This window comes from Hippocampus guttulatus, chromosome 12 (genome assembly GCF_054856545.1).
Source record: "Hippocampus guttulatus isolate MCC_2025c chromosome 12, RoL_Hgut_1.0, whole genome shotgun sequence".
In the NCBI taxonomy this organism is placed as follows: domain Eukaryota; kingdom Metazoa; phylum Chordata; class Actinopteri; order Syngnathiformes; family Syngnathidae; genus Hippocampus; species Hippocampus guttulatus.
The window spans coordinates 518,440-530,867 of NC_141272.1; the positions used below are offsets into that span (position 1 = coordinate 518,440).

Here is a 12,428-nt window from a genome sequence, read left to right on the forward strand (position 1 = left end):
CATCCCCCTGCCCAAACGGCCACACGAGTTGAGGCGCCGAACTCCATTACCCACAATGACTTGAGCGCAGGCGGCCACGACTATTACATCATTGGCACCGCCACCACCTTTCGGGATGACATAAACGAGGGTGCGTGAGAGAGACGAGGAGACAGCAGCTGCAGCGTTCACTTGCCGTCGGATTTTCACCGCATTGCGAATTTAACTGAAGTGGGGTGGGGGGGGGGGTGGGGAAAGACACATAAAAGGCAATTCGCGATATTTGAAACAACCCCCCGCCAAGATCTCCAGGCGAGCGGCGCGGCGCCGGTAACAGCCTCCTCCCTCCCCGACAACAGAGCAGCACCTCCTAAAACTCCGCACTCAGGCAAACTCGTCGGACTAAAGCCCTGTCCATTGGTCCAAAGATGGTCGACCGCGAGCAGCTGGTGCAGAAAGCCAGGCTGGCCGAGCAGGCTGAGAGGTATGACGACATGGCGGCCGCCATGAAATCGGTGAGTGCCTTTCAATCGTGAGGTCATCCGAACCGCAAGGAGGCCATCGAATGGCTCCTTTTGAATTCTTGCTATTTGTTTCTGCGACGAGAGGTGGTCAAGGCCACACCCTTTGTCTTGTCACCTTCGGTGATTTTTGCTTTTATATGCTCGGCGTTCGGTGGCTCCTTTTGGGCGGTGCCTTTCGAACCACTGCTCCTCTGCCGTCTTGTTTTATTGCTTTGTCAGCGTGCTTTCTCTGCCATTTCATGTCCCATCTCCCAAAGGGCTTCCATTTAAAGCCACCCCCAACGAGTGACTTCACTCGCTTGGGGGGGCACGTAAAGTTGCTCCTGCCCGCCCGCCCTTCCTCCTCCCCCTTGTCTTAGAATGAATAGAATGATTTCCAAAAGCTGTTTTTGATAAGGAGCTCTTATTCGGATAAGTAGCAACGGAGGAAGCGATGGGCAGGGCAGGTGTGTGTGTGTGTGGGGGGGGGGGGGGGGGGGGGGTTGCACTTTCGCTCCACGCAGACGTAGGAGGCAGTAGTGAAGAAGAAGCCTTCTGGAATATTCGTTTTGTCATATTGCAGTGCCACCAATACGTTATGATAAGATCATGTTGCGTTGCGGCGCGTAGAGGAGAAACTGCCGCGTCATGTTGGCAACGGCGAAAACAGAGGACGGGCACGGGATCCGTTTGATGGCTCATGAAAAGGAGGGCGTTGAAAATGGGCAATCGCCACCTCGATATCAGATCTTCAACACGAGGACGTCTGCGTGCGCGACACTCCCGAATCAAAGAGAATCCCTCGCCATCGCCGCCAGGGCTGACGGACAGTCACCACCTCTGTCGTTCAATACGACACTGGACGATTTAAGCCGTTAAATACCATAAAATAAGGCACTGGGGCATTTGAAGGCACACTGGTGGTCATACAAGATGAGGCAGCCCCAAGATAACGTGGTGTCGTCATCGAATAAAGCAATCGAAGCCTTTGGAAATCATACGACAAGGCACGGGACGATCCTATGTCATATGAAACGGCGTCAAAAAAGGATGCGGAACATTTTAGGAGAAAAAGTGAAAGAACAACACCACGAGAAGTCACAGAAAAAGAAAACGGCAGAATGGAAGCCATCAAATAAGTCTCGGGGACTGGAACATTTCAAGTCCCCGAGTCAGGAACAGGACCGGACGTTGGCCTTGAGGTCTCGAAATAACCAGCTGGACCGATTACAACTTGGAGTCAAAGTTAAATAAAAAAGACCGGGGAACCATTTTTAGTCAATACCTCGGGGTAACAAGGTAGCAGATTCCAAAAAAAAAAAAGGACCATTTTGAGTTATCCATACAGGACGGGGCCGCGCAAAAAGACAAAACTAAACATTTTAAGGTCGTTCACATTTGAACAGGCATCAAATGAAGAATCGGAGCGTTGGAAGTATGAAAAGAAGACGCAGGCGATCATTTGAAGTCATAAAGATCGCCTTTCAGTTTTTGCTTCTAAAATAACACCCTTGGGACTTGTAGCTTGCCAAATGGGGCTATTTGAGCCGCGACGTCAGAGACCGGCGGGATGTATTTCTGTCAACGTTTAGGGCGAGTGCGTTTTAGAGTCCCAAATAGGACACCAGCCCGAATGGAAGTGAGAAAACAAGGCGCCGAGGACCCGACGGGACGCCGCCAGACTTGTCGTGGCCCTCCTTGGCTCCATGAAAAGAAAAGAAAGTCCGGATCGCGTTTTTAGAGGTGCGGCTATTAAAAGGGTGAACAAATGATGTCATCAGTTCAAAAAACCCCCCAAAAAAGAGGAAGAAGTCCATTTTAGCCTTGGCTGAGGTCAGGGCGTGCGACCTTTCGGCGCAGCTGCCCGCAGCGCTCACGCGGCGACGTTTCAGTCATTTGCAGACGGGCGGGCGGCGCTCCCTCCCCGGGACTGACCCCCCCCCCCCCCCCCCCCCCCCCCCCCGCGTGTCCCTCCCGCCCCAGGTGACGGAGCTGAACGAGGCGCTGTCAACGAAGAGCGCAACCTGCTGTCGGTGGCCTACAAGAACGTGGTGGGCGCCCGGCGCTCGTCGTGGCGCGTCATCTCCAGCATCGAGCAGAAGACGTCGGCCGACGGCAACGAGAAGAAGATCGAGATGGTGCGGGCCTACCGCGAGAAGATCGAGAAGGAGCTGGAGGCGGTGTGCCAGGACGTCCTCAACCTCCTGGGCGACTTCCTGGTCAAGAACTGCGGCGAGGCGCAGCACGAGAGCAAAGTCTTCTACCTGAAGATGAAGGGCGACTACTACCGCTACCTGGCCGAGGTGGCCGCCGGCGAGAAGCGCGCCGCCGTGGTGGAGTCGTCGGAGAAGGCCTACGACGAGGCGCACCGGATCAGCAAGGAGCACATGCAGCCCACCCACCCCATCCGACTGGGCCTGGCCCTCAACTACTCCGTCTTTTACTACGAGATCCGGAACGCGCCGGAGCGGGCCTGCCACCTGGCCAAGACGGCCTTCGACGACGCCATCGCCGAGCTGGACACCCTCAACGAGGACTCCTACAAAGACTCCACGCTCATCATGCAGCTGCTGCGCGACAACTTGACTCTGTGGACCAGCGACCAGCAGGACGACGAGGGCGGGGAGGGCAACAACTGAAGCGCCGCGCCGAGACGGGGGAAAAAAAGGATCGTGGCGGGACGAGGAGGGGGGGGGGAAGAAAAAAAAAAAAGGCCGGTGGACTTTGGCGGCCGCTTTTTGCCCGCGCGGCGGCCGTTGTATATTTTTCCATGTGTTTCCGGTGAAGAACGGAGGGGAGCGTTACTTTCGAAAAAGAAAAAAAGCCTTTTCTTTGCGACACTCGTCCGCCAATCAGAGTTGGTCGTCGCGCTCGCTCCCGGTCCGTCCCGGCACGCCGCTTCCGTTTGATGTGTTTTCTTGTCCCGACGGGTTGCTCGCGCATCGCCGCGCCGCTCGCTTCCGCGAAGGAGTTGCCACCCCAAAGCGGGGGGGGGGGGGTCGACCAACCTCGTTCGTTTGCGTCGTGACTCCGTTCGATTCCGGAAGTCGCCCCCGGCCCGCCTTCACCGGGATGGATTTTCAACAAAGTCGGCTTTTTTTCTTTTCAAGTACTCGTCCCGCACGCATACGGTGTGACAAACCAAAAGTGGCATTTCCCCTTTCAGGATTAAAAACGGATAAGAAAGCATTTTCAAAAAAGCCGCTCATTTGCGTGACGACGCCGGCCAGTTTGAGGAAATCGTCCCAAGCCGGAATGCGAGATGGAAGCAACTCGTTAAGACGAGCGAGTGCTTCAAATGGAGATAAATTCACAAACTTCCTGAATGACTCCAAACGAGCTGATATTTTAGCGATTATTTTTCCGAAAGACAAATCACGCGCGGCAGTCTGCTCCAGGAAGTGGAAACAAATGGATTTCCTTTTGCGCTAGCGTCACGCTCCGTCCCAGGAATGATGCCAAACGGCCATTGCCGTCTGTATTTTTCAGTCTCGGTCGGTCGCCCCGGCTCCAAAAAGTCAACAACCAACCAATGAGCTGGCCCAAATTTGCAACAAAATAATATAAAATAAATAAATAGCACACGCTAGTCAACTGCGTCATGAATTCTTTTTGCAGCAAATGTAAAAAAAACAAAGCAGCTTTGTGGTTTGTTTCATGAAACGCACTTCCCCACTACTACTATTACTACTCCTGCTACTATCCTGTTTCTTCAGTGTACGATGATGATGATGATGATGAAGCATAATGAAAATATTCAATATTGTGCATGCTGTTGATGTATTTCTATCGCTAACTTGACTCGATTCACTTCATGTATACTGTGGATGTTCGGTATTCATATGAATGAGGAAGAAAAAAAATGCAGCCCTCTGTCTAATTTATTTGTTTCTTTCTTTTCCTTTCTTATTTTCTCTCGTGGTGATCATTAACTCATTCACTCCCAAAGACGTTTTTAAACGTCTTTTCAGACTTGGTCTAGAATTGGCTGCTACCGAATGAGTTAAGGATGCGTTTGTGCCCAACTTCCCACTTTCAAGTGAAACGTCACCAAACGAACACGTTTGTCTCTCCGAGCGTCCCGTTGTTTTTGCGCCCGGAAAGTATTTCGACCCGCTTTTGTGTCTTCAAATCTCTCCGGCGCATTGAACTACTCATCTGAATCGGTGTCTCCGTTTTCGCCGTTGACGGAACGCCTTGCGTTGCAAATGACAAAAAGGCAAAGACGATTTGTGAGCACGGCGAGTTGAAAAGGTTTCTTTTTTATTTCTCATTTCCAGATGGCTGGTGACAGCACGACGCAATCGAAGAAAGACAAATACTTCTCATCACGCTCGAGACGTGTTGCGCGCCAACAAACGTTCGCACACGTTGACGATTGTGCGCTTGGAACACCAAACGGGTGTTGTTTCACCAGCCGGACTGTCAATCTGCTCCCCAACCTATCGCTTGATCAAATAAATAGCCATAAATAACCGGGAATTACATTTACGGATCTGCACGCCAAATCAGTGGCCGCCACACAAAAAGGTTGACAATTACCACTAGATGCCACTAGTTGGCAGCAAAGTTTGTTGCCGTCACTTAACTCATTCCAACTTAGCTGCCTGACACCAAAGTAAGATTTTTTTTCTCTATTTCAGCACACTTACAGGTAGACTGTTTTTTTTTTTTTTTTTGGGGGGGGGGGGGGGTCTAAATGAAACACCTCAACGAGATGCCGTGAGGTGGTGGCCCGGTGACACTTTTTGTCTCAACGCAAGTCCTCAACTCACCGCAATGCGTTTCCCTGATGCCGCAAATTGGTGGCCAAGCACTTGTTTTTGTCTCCGGGCCGCTCCTCGTCTCATTTGAGTCCGTTTCCTTGACGCCAAGATGCCACAAGACGTTCGCGATGCACTCGCTTTGTCTAAATGAAGCTCCTAAACTCACAGTGCTTCAGCAGACTTCCTTCAAACACTGAGGTGAGCTCAACCTTTTTTTTCCCCCTCACCTCACTGCAACATGTTTCCAAGTTGGTGGCAAAGCACTGGTTTTGTCCACGCGAAAGTCCTCAACTCACTCCCGTCGTCAAAATAATACGTGCTAGAAATAACAGAAAACGAAGGTGTGAATTTGTGAATGGCGAGCGGCCGTCGAGCGCGGCTTCCCAATTGCAACTCTGCCGAGCGGACGTCCGCGGCCGAGGAGCGCGTCCTCTTCAGTCCTCTCTCAGGTAAGCCTCGTGTATCTCCAGCTCGTCGGCGTCCTCCAGGGAGGCGGCGTACTCGGCCATCCTTTGGATCTCGTCCACTTTGGTCTCGGCCAGCTTCTTGTCCGCCGCCGCCGCCGCGTCGCGGGCCGGCTGGGCGTGCGAGCGCGCCAGCCGGACGTTGGCCATCAAGGTGACGGACGCCTGCTCCGACCCTGGACGCCAAAGGTGTCGGTCCGTAAGTACACTCCGCCGAAAATATCGGTCGAAATGACACGCCGCGTCCCGCTTCGCTCACCGGACGCGGACGCCGCCTCCGCCGCCCGTTGGCACAAGTCGACGGCCTTGAGCCAGGTGCTCTCGAAGCGTTCGCATTCGTCCAGATGCAGGCCGACCTGTCAGAGACGCCACGCGAACGTCAGACGGCCGCGCAGCCCGCCGGGGCGCACCTCACTTGGCCCCGCCTCTCAAAGGCTTATGCGTGCGCTGTTGTCCGTTTGCTCTTTTCTATCGATCGCCGCAATTATGAAGGTTATAGAGTGCACTTTTTTTTTTTCTCGGTGAGATCCCGTCACTTTAAAATGTGATGAATTCATAGGTGTCAAACTCGGGTGCTGGAGGGCCGCCGTCCTGCATGTTTTCCTGTTTTCCGCGTCTCCCTGTTGCAACGCACCCGATTCAAATGAACAGGTTGAATGTCGGGTTTGCGCCGAGCTTGCTGACGATCTGATCATTTGAATCGGGGAGTATGCCAATCACTGGAATCACTTTGTATGCCAACAGGGAGACGCGGAAAACATGCGGGACAGTTTGACCCCTATGTGAATTGGGATTGTATGCGGAGTTCATGGAGAGTTCAAGTGACCTGCGCCTTCTGTTGCAAGATGGCCCGCCGCAGCGAGTCCTCCTCGGCCGGGCTCACTTTTCCCAGCGAGATCAGGAAACGTCTCTGCAGGGTGATGCGGGCGTGCACAGCCTGTAAGAAAAAAGAAATCATCAAACGGTGTCAGACCTGGAAGCATTTCATCCAGACCACGCAGCATTCACAAAAGGTTAGTTCCATTTGTTGCATTCATTTATTCACCCCTCCTACCATGGACAGTACCATTTTAGGAATTGCTTATATATTTAACAATCTTTTATTTTAACAAAGAAGTGGTGGATTGATGAGAATGAATTATAGGTCATATGAAAATGAGCATGTACAATATGTACACACACACACACCCAAGATATATATATGTATTTTTTTATCCAATTTTAGTCTCTCAAAATTGTGACTAGTCTTCGTAAGTTCTGTCTCTGTTTATTCTTTTTTCGAAATAACTAAATAAGAACTCTGACTTTATTCTCACGAAATGACAATTTGTTTGTCGACAAATGGATTTGCAAAACTGATTTGCATGGGGGGCGTCCAAGCGAAGGGTGCGCGTGGTCACCTTAGCGTAGGCGCGGAGGGCGTGGACCAGGGCGAAGGTGCTCTGCGATAGGAGCGCGCTGGTGCCGTCGGCGACCAGCGACGTCGCCCTTCCGATCAGGGCGTCGTGACTCAGTTGCTCTGCTTGCTGCCAGGAAACACGTTGGAATATTTGCAATTAGCACAGGGGTGGGCAATTATTTTCCCGGGGGGGGGGGGCAAATGAGAAGCAGAAAATATTGTGGAGGGCCGGGCCACAAGTTAGAAATAGAAATAGAAAATAAAGATGATAGCACAATGTCTTTGTATGCCAGTAATAATGTAACATTCTCCTCCATCATCACACTCGGCACCGGTTCTCCTCAAGGATGTGTACTGAGCCCCCCGTTGTTCACGCTCTACACATTTGACTGCTCTCCGACTCTTATTAGCGGTCCAGTTTGCGGAAAGTTTTTAACATGATAACAATCAAACCATTCTCGGCGGGCCGGATTAAAAAGACCAACGGGCCGGATCCGGCCCGCGGGCCGTAGTTTGCCCACCACTGAATTAGCGCAATGGCGTTAAACACACACACACACACACACACACATTTGTGGGGTAAACTGATTTTTGATTGGTAAACTCGTTCGAACATATTTGAACGTATTTGCAGGTTTAATGCTGATAACATAGCTCAGTTGTACTCTGTGTATGGGAGATCGTGGCTTCGTGTATTTTTCATACTGCGTTGCGCGCAGGTGTTCGACGCAACATTTGTGAGGGCCACGCGACGTACTTGAGAGGAGACGGCGCCAAGGTGGCTCAAACTCAAAGGCGCCGTCCTTGCGCTTGCACACGCTTGCTGGTGCACCAACTTCCGCTTTGCTGTCTCTCTGGCACTGAAGAGGATGCCTGGAGCGCTGATGCCGGGAGAAAACACACACACACAAAATGAGAAAGACTCATTGTCTTTCTTTTTTTTTTTTTTTTGTAAAAAAAATAAATTATTTTTTTTCTTAAGCAATGTAGGATTACATTGGAATATTTTTTATCGAGAGCATTTGTCACATTTGTGGAAAAAAGTCATACATTTCAAGACTCGTAGTCTTATTGTTAATTTTTTTCATGGTTTTATTTTTTAGACAAAAGATGATTTTTTTTAATGCAAAGTACTTTCGTCCAAAGTCATGTAAACAGAATGTTTTTTTGGAATAGTTGTTGTATTTCTTGAGAATATCTCTTCATAAAACAAAAATGGGGGGTAGATAGATCGATAGATAGCTGGCTACCTGGCTACAGTGGCGGTTCTGGGGGGGGGGGGGGGCCAACGGGGGCCAGTGCCCCTGTAGCACCGATTCTGGCCCCCCCTGTGGCCCCCCCTCCGAGCGCAGATTACGCAGTCGTGCCGAGTCGCCGACGCGAACGGTGGAACCAAAGTGCGTGATTTAACATTCTAGACGGACCCTTTATTGCGCTGCGCCATTTAAAAATGAGCGGGAAAATGAGAAGCAGTCCGCAGAGAAGGAAATTACCACGACACGAGTGCTATTTGCGTGTGTGTGCGCGAGTGCGTGTGCGTGTGTGTGTGCGTGCGTGTGTGTGTGTGTGTGAGTGTGCATGCGCGTGTTTGTGTGTGCGTGTGTGAGTGTGCGTGCGTGTGTGTGTGTGTGCGCGCGTGCGTGTGTGTGTGCGCGCGTGTGTGAGTGTGTGTGTGTGTGTAACTTTTTTAGTCTCCCTTTTTATTTTAATTTTTATTTAACAGGATCAATATATAAGACATTGCCTTTTAAAATTTGGATAATGATATGCATGTAAAACATCTAGCTTCAGTGTATTTGCAATTTTTGTCCCCGGCAGGCTGGTACCATATCATCCCCTGGCTTGAGTATTCTCAACAGACGTATTGTTACGCATGCAGACATTTTAGCCCTCCTAATACTGTTTTTTTCTCATCACTGTAATGTTATGACTACAATTTCAAAGTCTGAAGAAATAAAAAGTCTAATAAGATTTCGAATCTGTCTTTTTAGCCCTGGGTTGAATGTGCCCCCCCCATCAAAACCCCTGGCCCCAGCCCGGCCCCCTCAGTGAAATTGATCCAGAACCGCCCCTGCCTGGCTAGCTAGCTGAAAAGACAGATTGATAGCTTCTAGTTCGCGAACCAGCTAGCTAGTCAGATAGCTGGATAGATGGAAGTCGTTTTGTTATGGATATTTCCTCTGAAGAAAAAAAAAATATATATACAGTAGTTAGTAAAATAATTGTAAATGTTTGCTTTTCTGAATCACCGTCATGCTCTCAGAACATTTTACAAACATTTTAAAGAAACAATTTTTTTTTAAAAGGACAAAAAAAAATGTCGATTGAAAATGTTAATTTTCATTGTTCTCCAGAATCGCGGTTATATCAATAGAAACAATTTGTCTAAATGAACAAAGAGTATTTCTATTAATTCTAAGTATAAACATTGTATTTTTCAAGAATAAAGTATTTTTTTTTTTTTAACTAAGAATCCTCATTTTTCAAGCATGCATGAAAGAAAGAGCCGGGGAAACAAAAGTACCTGAGCAGTTGTGCGCCCGCTGCTCCTCTCCTTCTGGGAAACTCTCGTGGCGAGCCCAGAAGTTGTTCGCTGGCCCGGGCGGCACATGTTGAACACGAACGCACTGCCTGCATTTTGGTCAAATAATCACCAAAATACTTTTTTTTTTTTTTTTCTGTCTTGCCTGCAGCTTCTTGACTGGTTGACTCCCAGTTTGCTCCTGTAACGCTGCCGTCGCCGGTATTTATGCAGCGGCAGGGCTGCGTCACCTTGCGTAATAAAAGTCATCGATCTGTTGACTCTGCCTGCTGATGTGTTTTTCTCACCTTATCTCATCAGAAAAAAAAAAAAAAAAAAGGCCACGGAGGCTCCCTACGTGCGTCTTGCAGAGTCTGATGTCCGAGAACGGCGACGCGCACGCATCTACGTGCCGTGGCATCATTTTCGAATTGCTCTTAGGACGGCAGGTACTGTGGCAGACTCGTCCCCCCCCCCCCTCCCCGCCCCCCTCCCACAGCGCAGACGTCCGGGGTTCGATTCGAGGCCCTGACCTCTCAATGCATACATGGGATAATGGATGGCCGGATATATGCCACATTCCAAAAGTTGTTATTCTCGTGAGGCGGTTCTACGTTTTTGACTATTTTTGGGGTGTTTTGCATGACAAGATGGAAGATCTGCCCGCAAAAATCGGCATCAGAAGCGGGCTCCCGGGAGCACCAACTTCACAAAAGCACAAGGCTCGGTCTTTGGCGGTGTTTATTGAACGGTTGAACAGAGGCGTCCAGGTCCTCGACGGCCACACGTGATCGGGGTCATTATCGGGCTTCTGCAGAGAGACAATTCTGGCAAGCAACATCTTCAGGGGTTTTTTTTTTTTTCTATATGCAGGATTGTTCCAAAAAGCCAGTTTGGTTGCGCGCTCATTGAAATGCGCCGATGCATCCCATTTGCAATCGAACACGAGAGATCGTTGGCCAGGCCGCCTTTGGTCACCCGGCCCAAAATGGAGTCGGTCGGCCGATCGGTAAAGACAGGCGCGCGGCCGCCGTGTGTTTGCTCTGAGAGTTTGTTTTGGACGCGGCGTCCGGGCGTGACGCAGGACTTGCGTAAATAAGAAGCCAGCGACGCCCACCCCCAGCGGGACCAGACTCTACGTGTTTGGCAAACAATGGGCCGACTCGAGGTTACTCAATGACGAGCCCGCCGGCCGTGACGTTAATGATCGGCTCCTCCGACAATTAGTGACTGAAGCCAAGCTTCGTCGGGAGGCTCGGGGGGACATCAACAACAGCGAGAACAACATGCTCATAATCGCCATCGAGTCAAAAAATCAATGCTTCTTTTTCTTGCTAGTGTCACAAAAAAACACAAATGGACAAACTCAGAAGTGGGAGTAATGTACGACACATTGAAGGGTTGTTGTCACCAATTGACCTGCACTAGAAAGGGTCAAAAGGTCCCCCCCCCCCCCCCCCCCCCCACCAAGATATCTTGCTCCGGCAATATCGAGAAAACTGCCACAAGACCTGGTGTCAGAAAAGGGATCCGGTGCTTGAGTGACCCCCACCAACAGACAAAAAGATAACTCCTGGTGTTTTCTCCATGGCAAATAACCGCGGATCCTGACCCGTTTAGCGACGATTCCGGCGAAGGACGAAGACCCGCTCGTGTCGGTGCTTCGTGTGTCAGTTTTCCAAAGACCACCATAGCCTTTCGAAGGCTATGGGGCTCCTGTGGCGAGGACCTTGTGACCGCGGGGAGCGTAATAAGAATCATTTCATTTCATTGGAATGCCATTGTTCAACTTTAGCTTTGAAAGGCTACAAAATAACGTTCACCCCCCACCCCCTCCCCCAAATGGCCATAGGGGCACATTGGGGATGAGTGCCAGAAGTGCCATATTGCAGATGCCTGGCGAGGAGTAGCCAAATTTGCGGCAGGCCCAAGGTCGGCCGAGGTCCGGAAGCAGCCTGACGCTGCCTCGCTCAAAGCGGTTCCAACTGCTTTGCTGGCGCTGCTCATGGCGACGTCTCGGTTAACCATCAACCTGCGGCGCACGCGCGCACACACACGAGGGCGCGCCGCAGGTTGATGGAAGGTCGGGGCAAATGACGGCAGGACATTTGCGCGGCGGCCGGGTGGCTCTTAGCTCGTTCGCGAGCTGCTGCCGGTTGACAAAAAAAAGCACAAAAGTATTTGGCCTGTCGATTTGCCCCAAAGTAGGCGGCCCGGTAGTCCAGTGGTTAGCACGTCGGCTTCACAGTGCAGAGGTACCGGGTTCGATTCCAGCTCCGGCCTCCCTGTGTGGAGTTTGCATGTTCTCCCCGGGCCTGCGTGGGTTTTCTCCGGGTGCTCCGGTTTCCTCCCACATTCCAAAAACATGCATGTCAGGCTGATTGGACGCTCTAAATTGTCCCTAGGTGTGAGTGTGGGCGTGGATGGTTGTTCGTCTCTGTGTGCCCTGCGATTGGCTGGCAACTGATTCAGGGTGTCCCCCGCCTACTGCCCGGAGATGGCTGGGATAGGCTCCAGCACCCCCCGCGACCCTAGTGAGGATCAAGCGGTTCGGGAAATGGATGGATGGATTTGTCCCAAAGTGTCAGTGAGGAAGGATTTCATGCGGGCTTCACTTTCATTTGGCTGCGGTGCATCACGTGGCCACAAGGCGTCAGTAAAGCTCCGGAAGCAATCCCGAAAGTGATTCGGGATTTGTCGCTCCCTCAAAATTTCAGGTGAAAATCAACGCTTGTGATTGTTTCTATTCGACGATTTGTTGTTGTTGTTTTTTTTTTAAAGCCGCTTCTGCCGATT

At 50.8% G+C, this 12,428-nt stretch overlaps 2 protein-coding genes and 1 long non-coding RNA gene across 3 annotated transcripts; 2 read left to right on the forward strand and 1 right to left on the reverse strand.

Moving 5' to 3' along the window:
* Positions 1-59: 59 nt before the first annotated feature.
* On the forward strand, positions 60-4,362 carry ywhag2 (3-monooxygenase/tryptophan 5-monooxygenase activation protein, gamma polypeptide 2). Its single transcript, XM_086124698.1, is given in 3 exon segments — positions 60-494; positions 2,466-2,487; positions 2,490-4,362. Coding segments are annotated over 3 exon segments (741 nt in total). The 5' UTR covers positions 60-407; the 3' UTR covers positions 3,122-4,362.
* Positions 4,363-4,711: 349 nt separating this feature from the next.
* On the reverse strand, positions 4,712-9,981 carry LOC147196861 (diablo IAP-binding mitochondrial protein-like). Its single transcript, XM_086124692.1, has 6 exons — positions 9,636-9,981; positions 7,869-7,992; positions 7,113-7,238; positions 6,539-6,649; positions 5,972-6,068; positions 4,712-5,888 (listed from the first exon to the last, which is right to left on the reverse strand). Exons 1-6 carry the CDS (start codon positions 9,746-9,748, stop codon positions 5,683-5,685), a joined length of 777 nt encoding a protein of 258 aa, XP_085980818.1. The 5' UTR covers positions 9,749-9,981; the 3' UTR covers positions 4,712-5,682.
* Positions 6,068-7,973, forward strand: LOC147196862 (uncharacterized). Its single transcript, XR_015102397.1, has 3 exons — positions 6,068-6,363; positions 6,457-6,725; positions 7,831-7,973. It is a non-coding gene; the product is annotated as an uncharacterized LOC147196862 (long non-coding RNA).
* Positions 9,982-12,428: the final 2,447 nt, after the last annotated feature.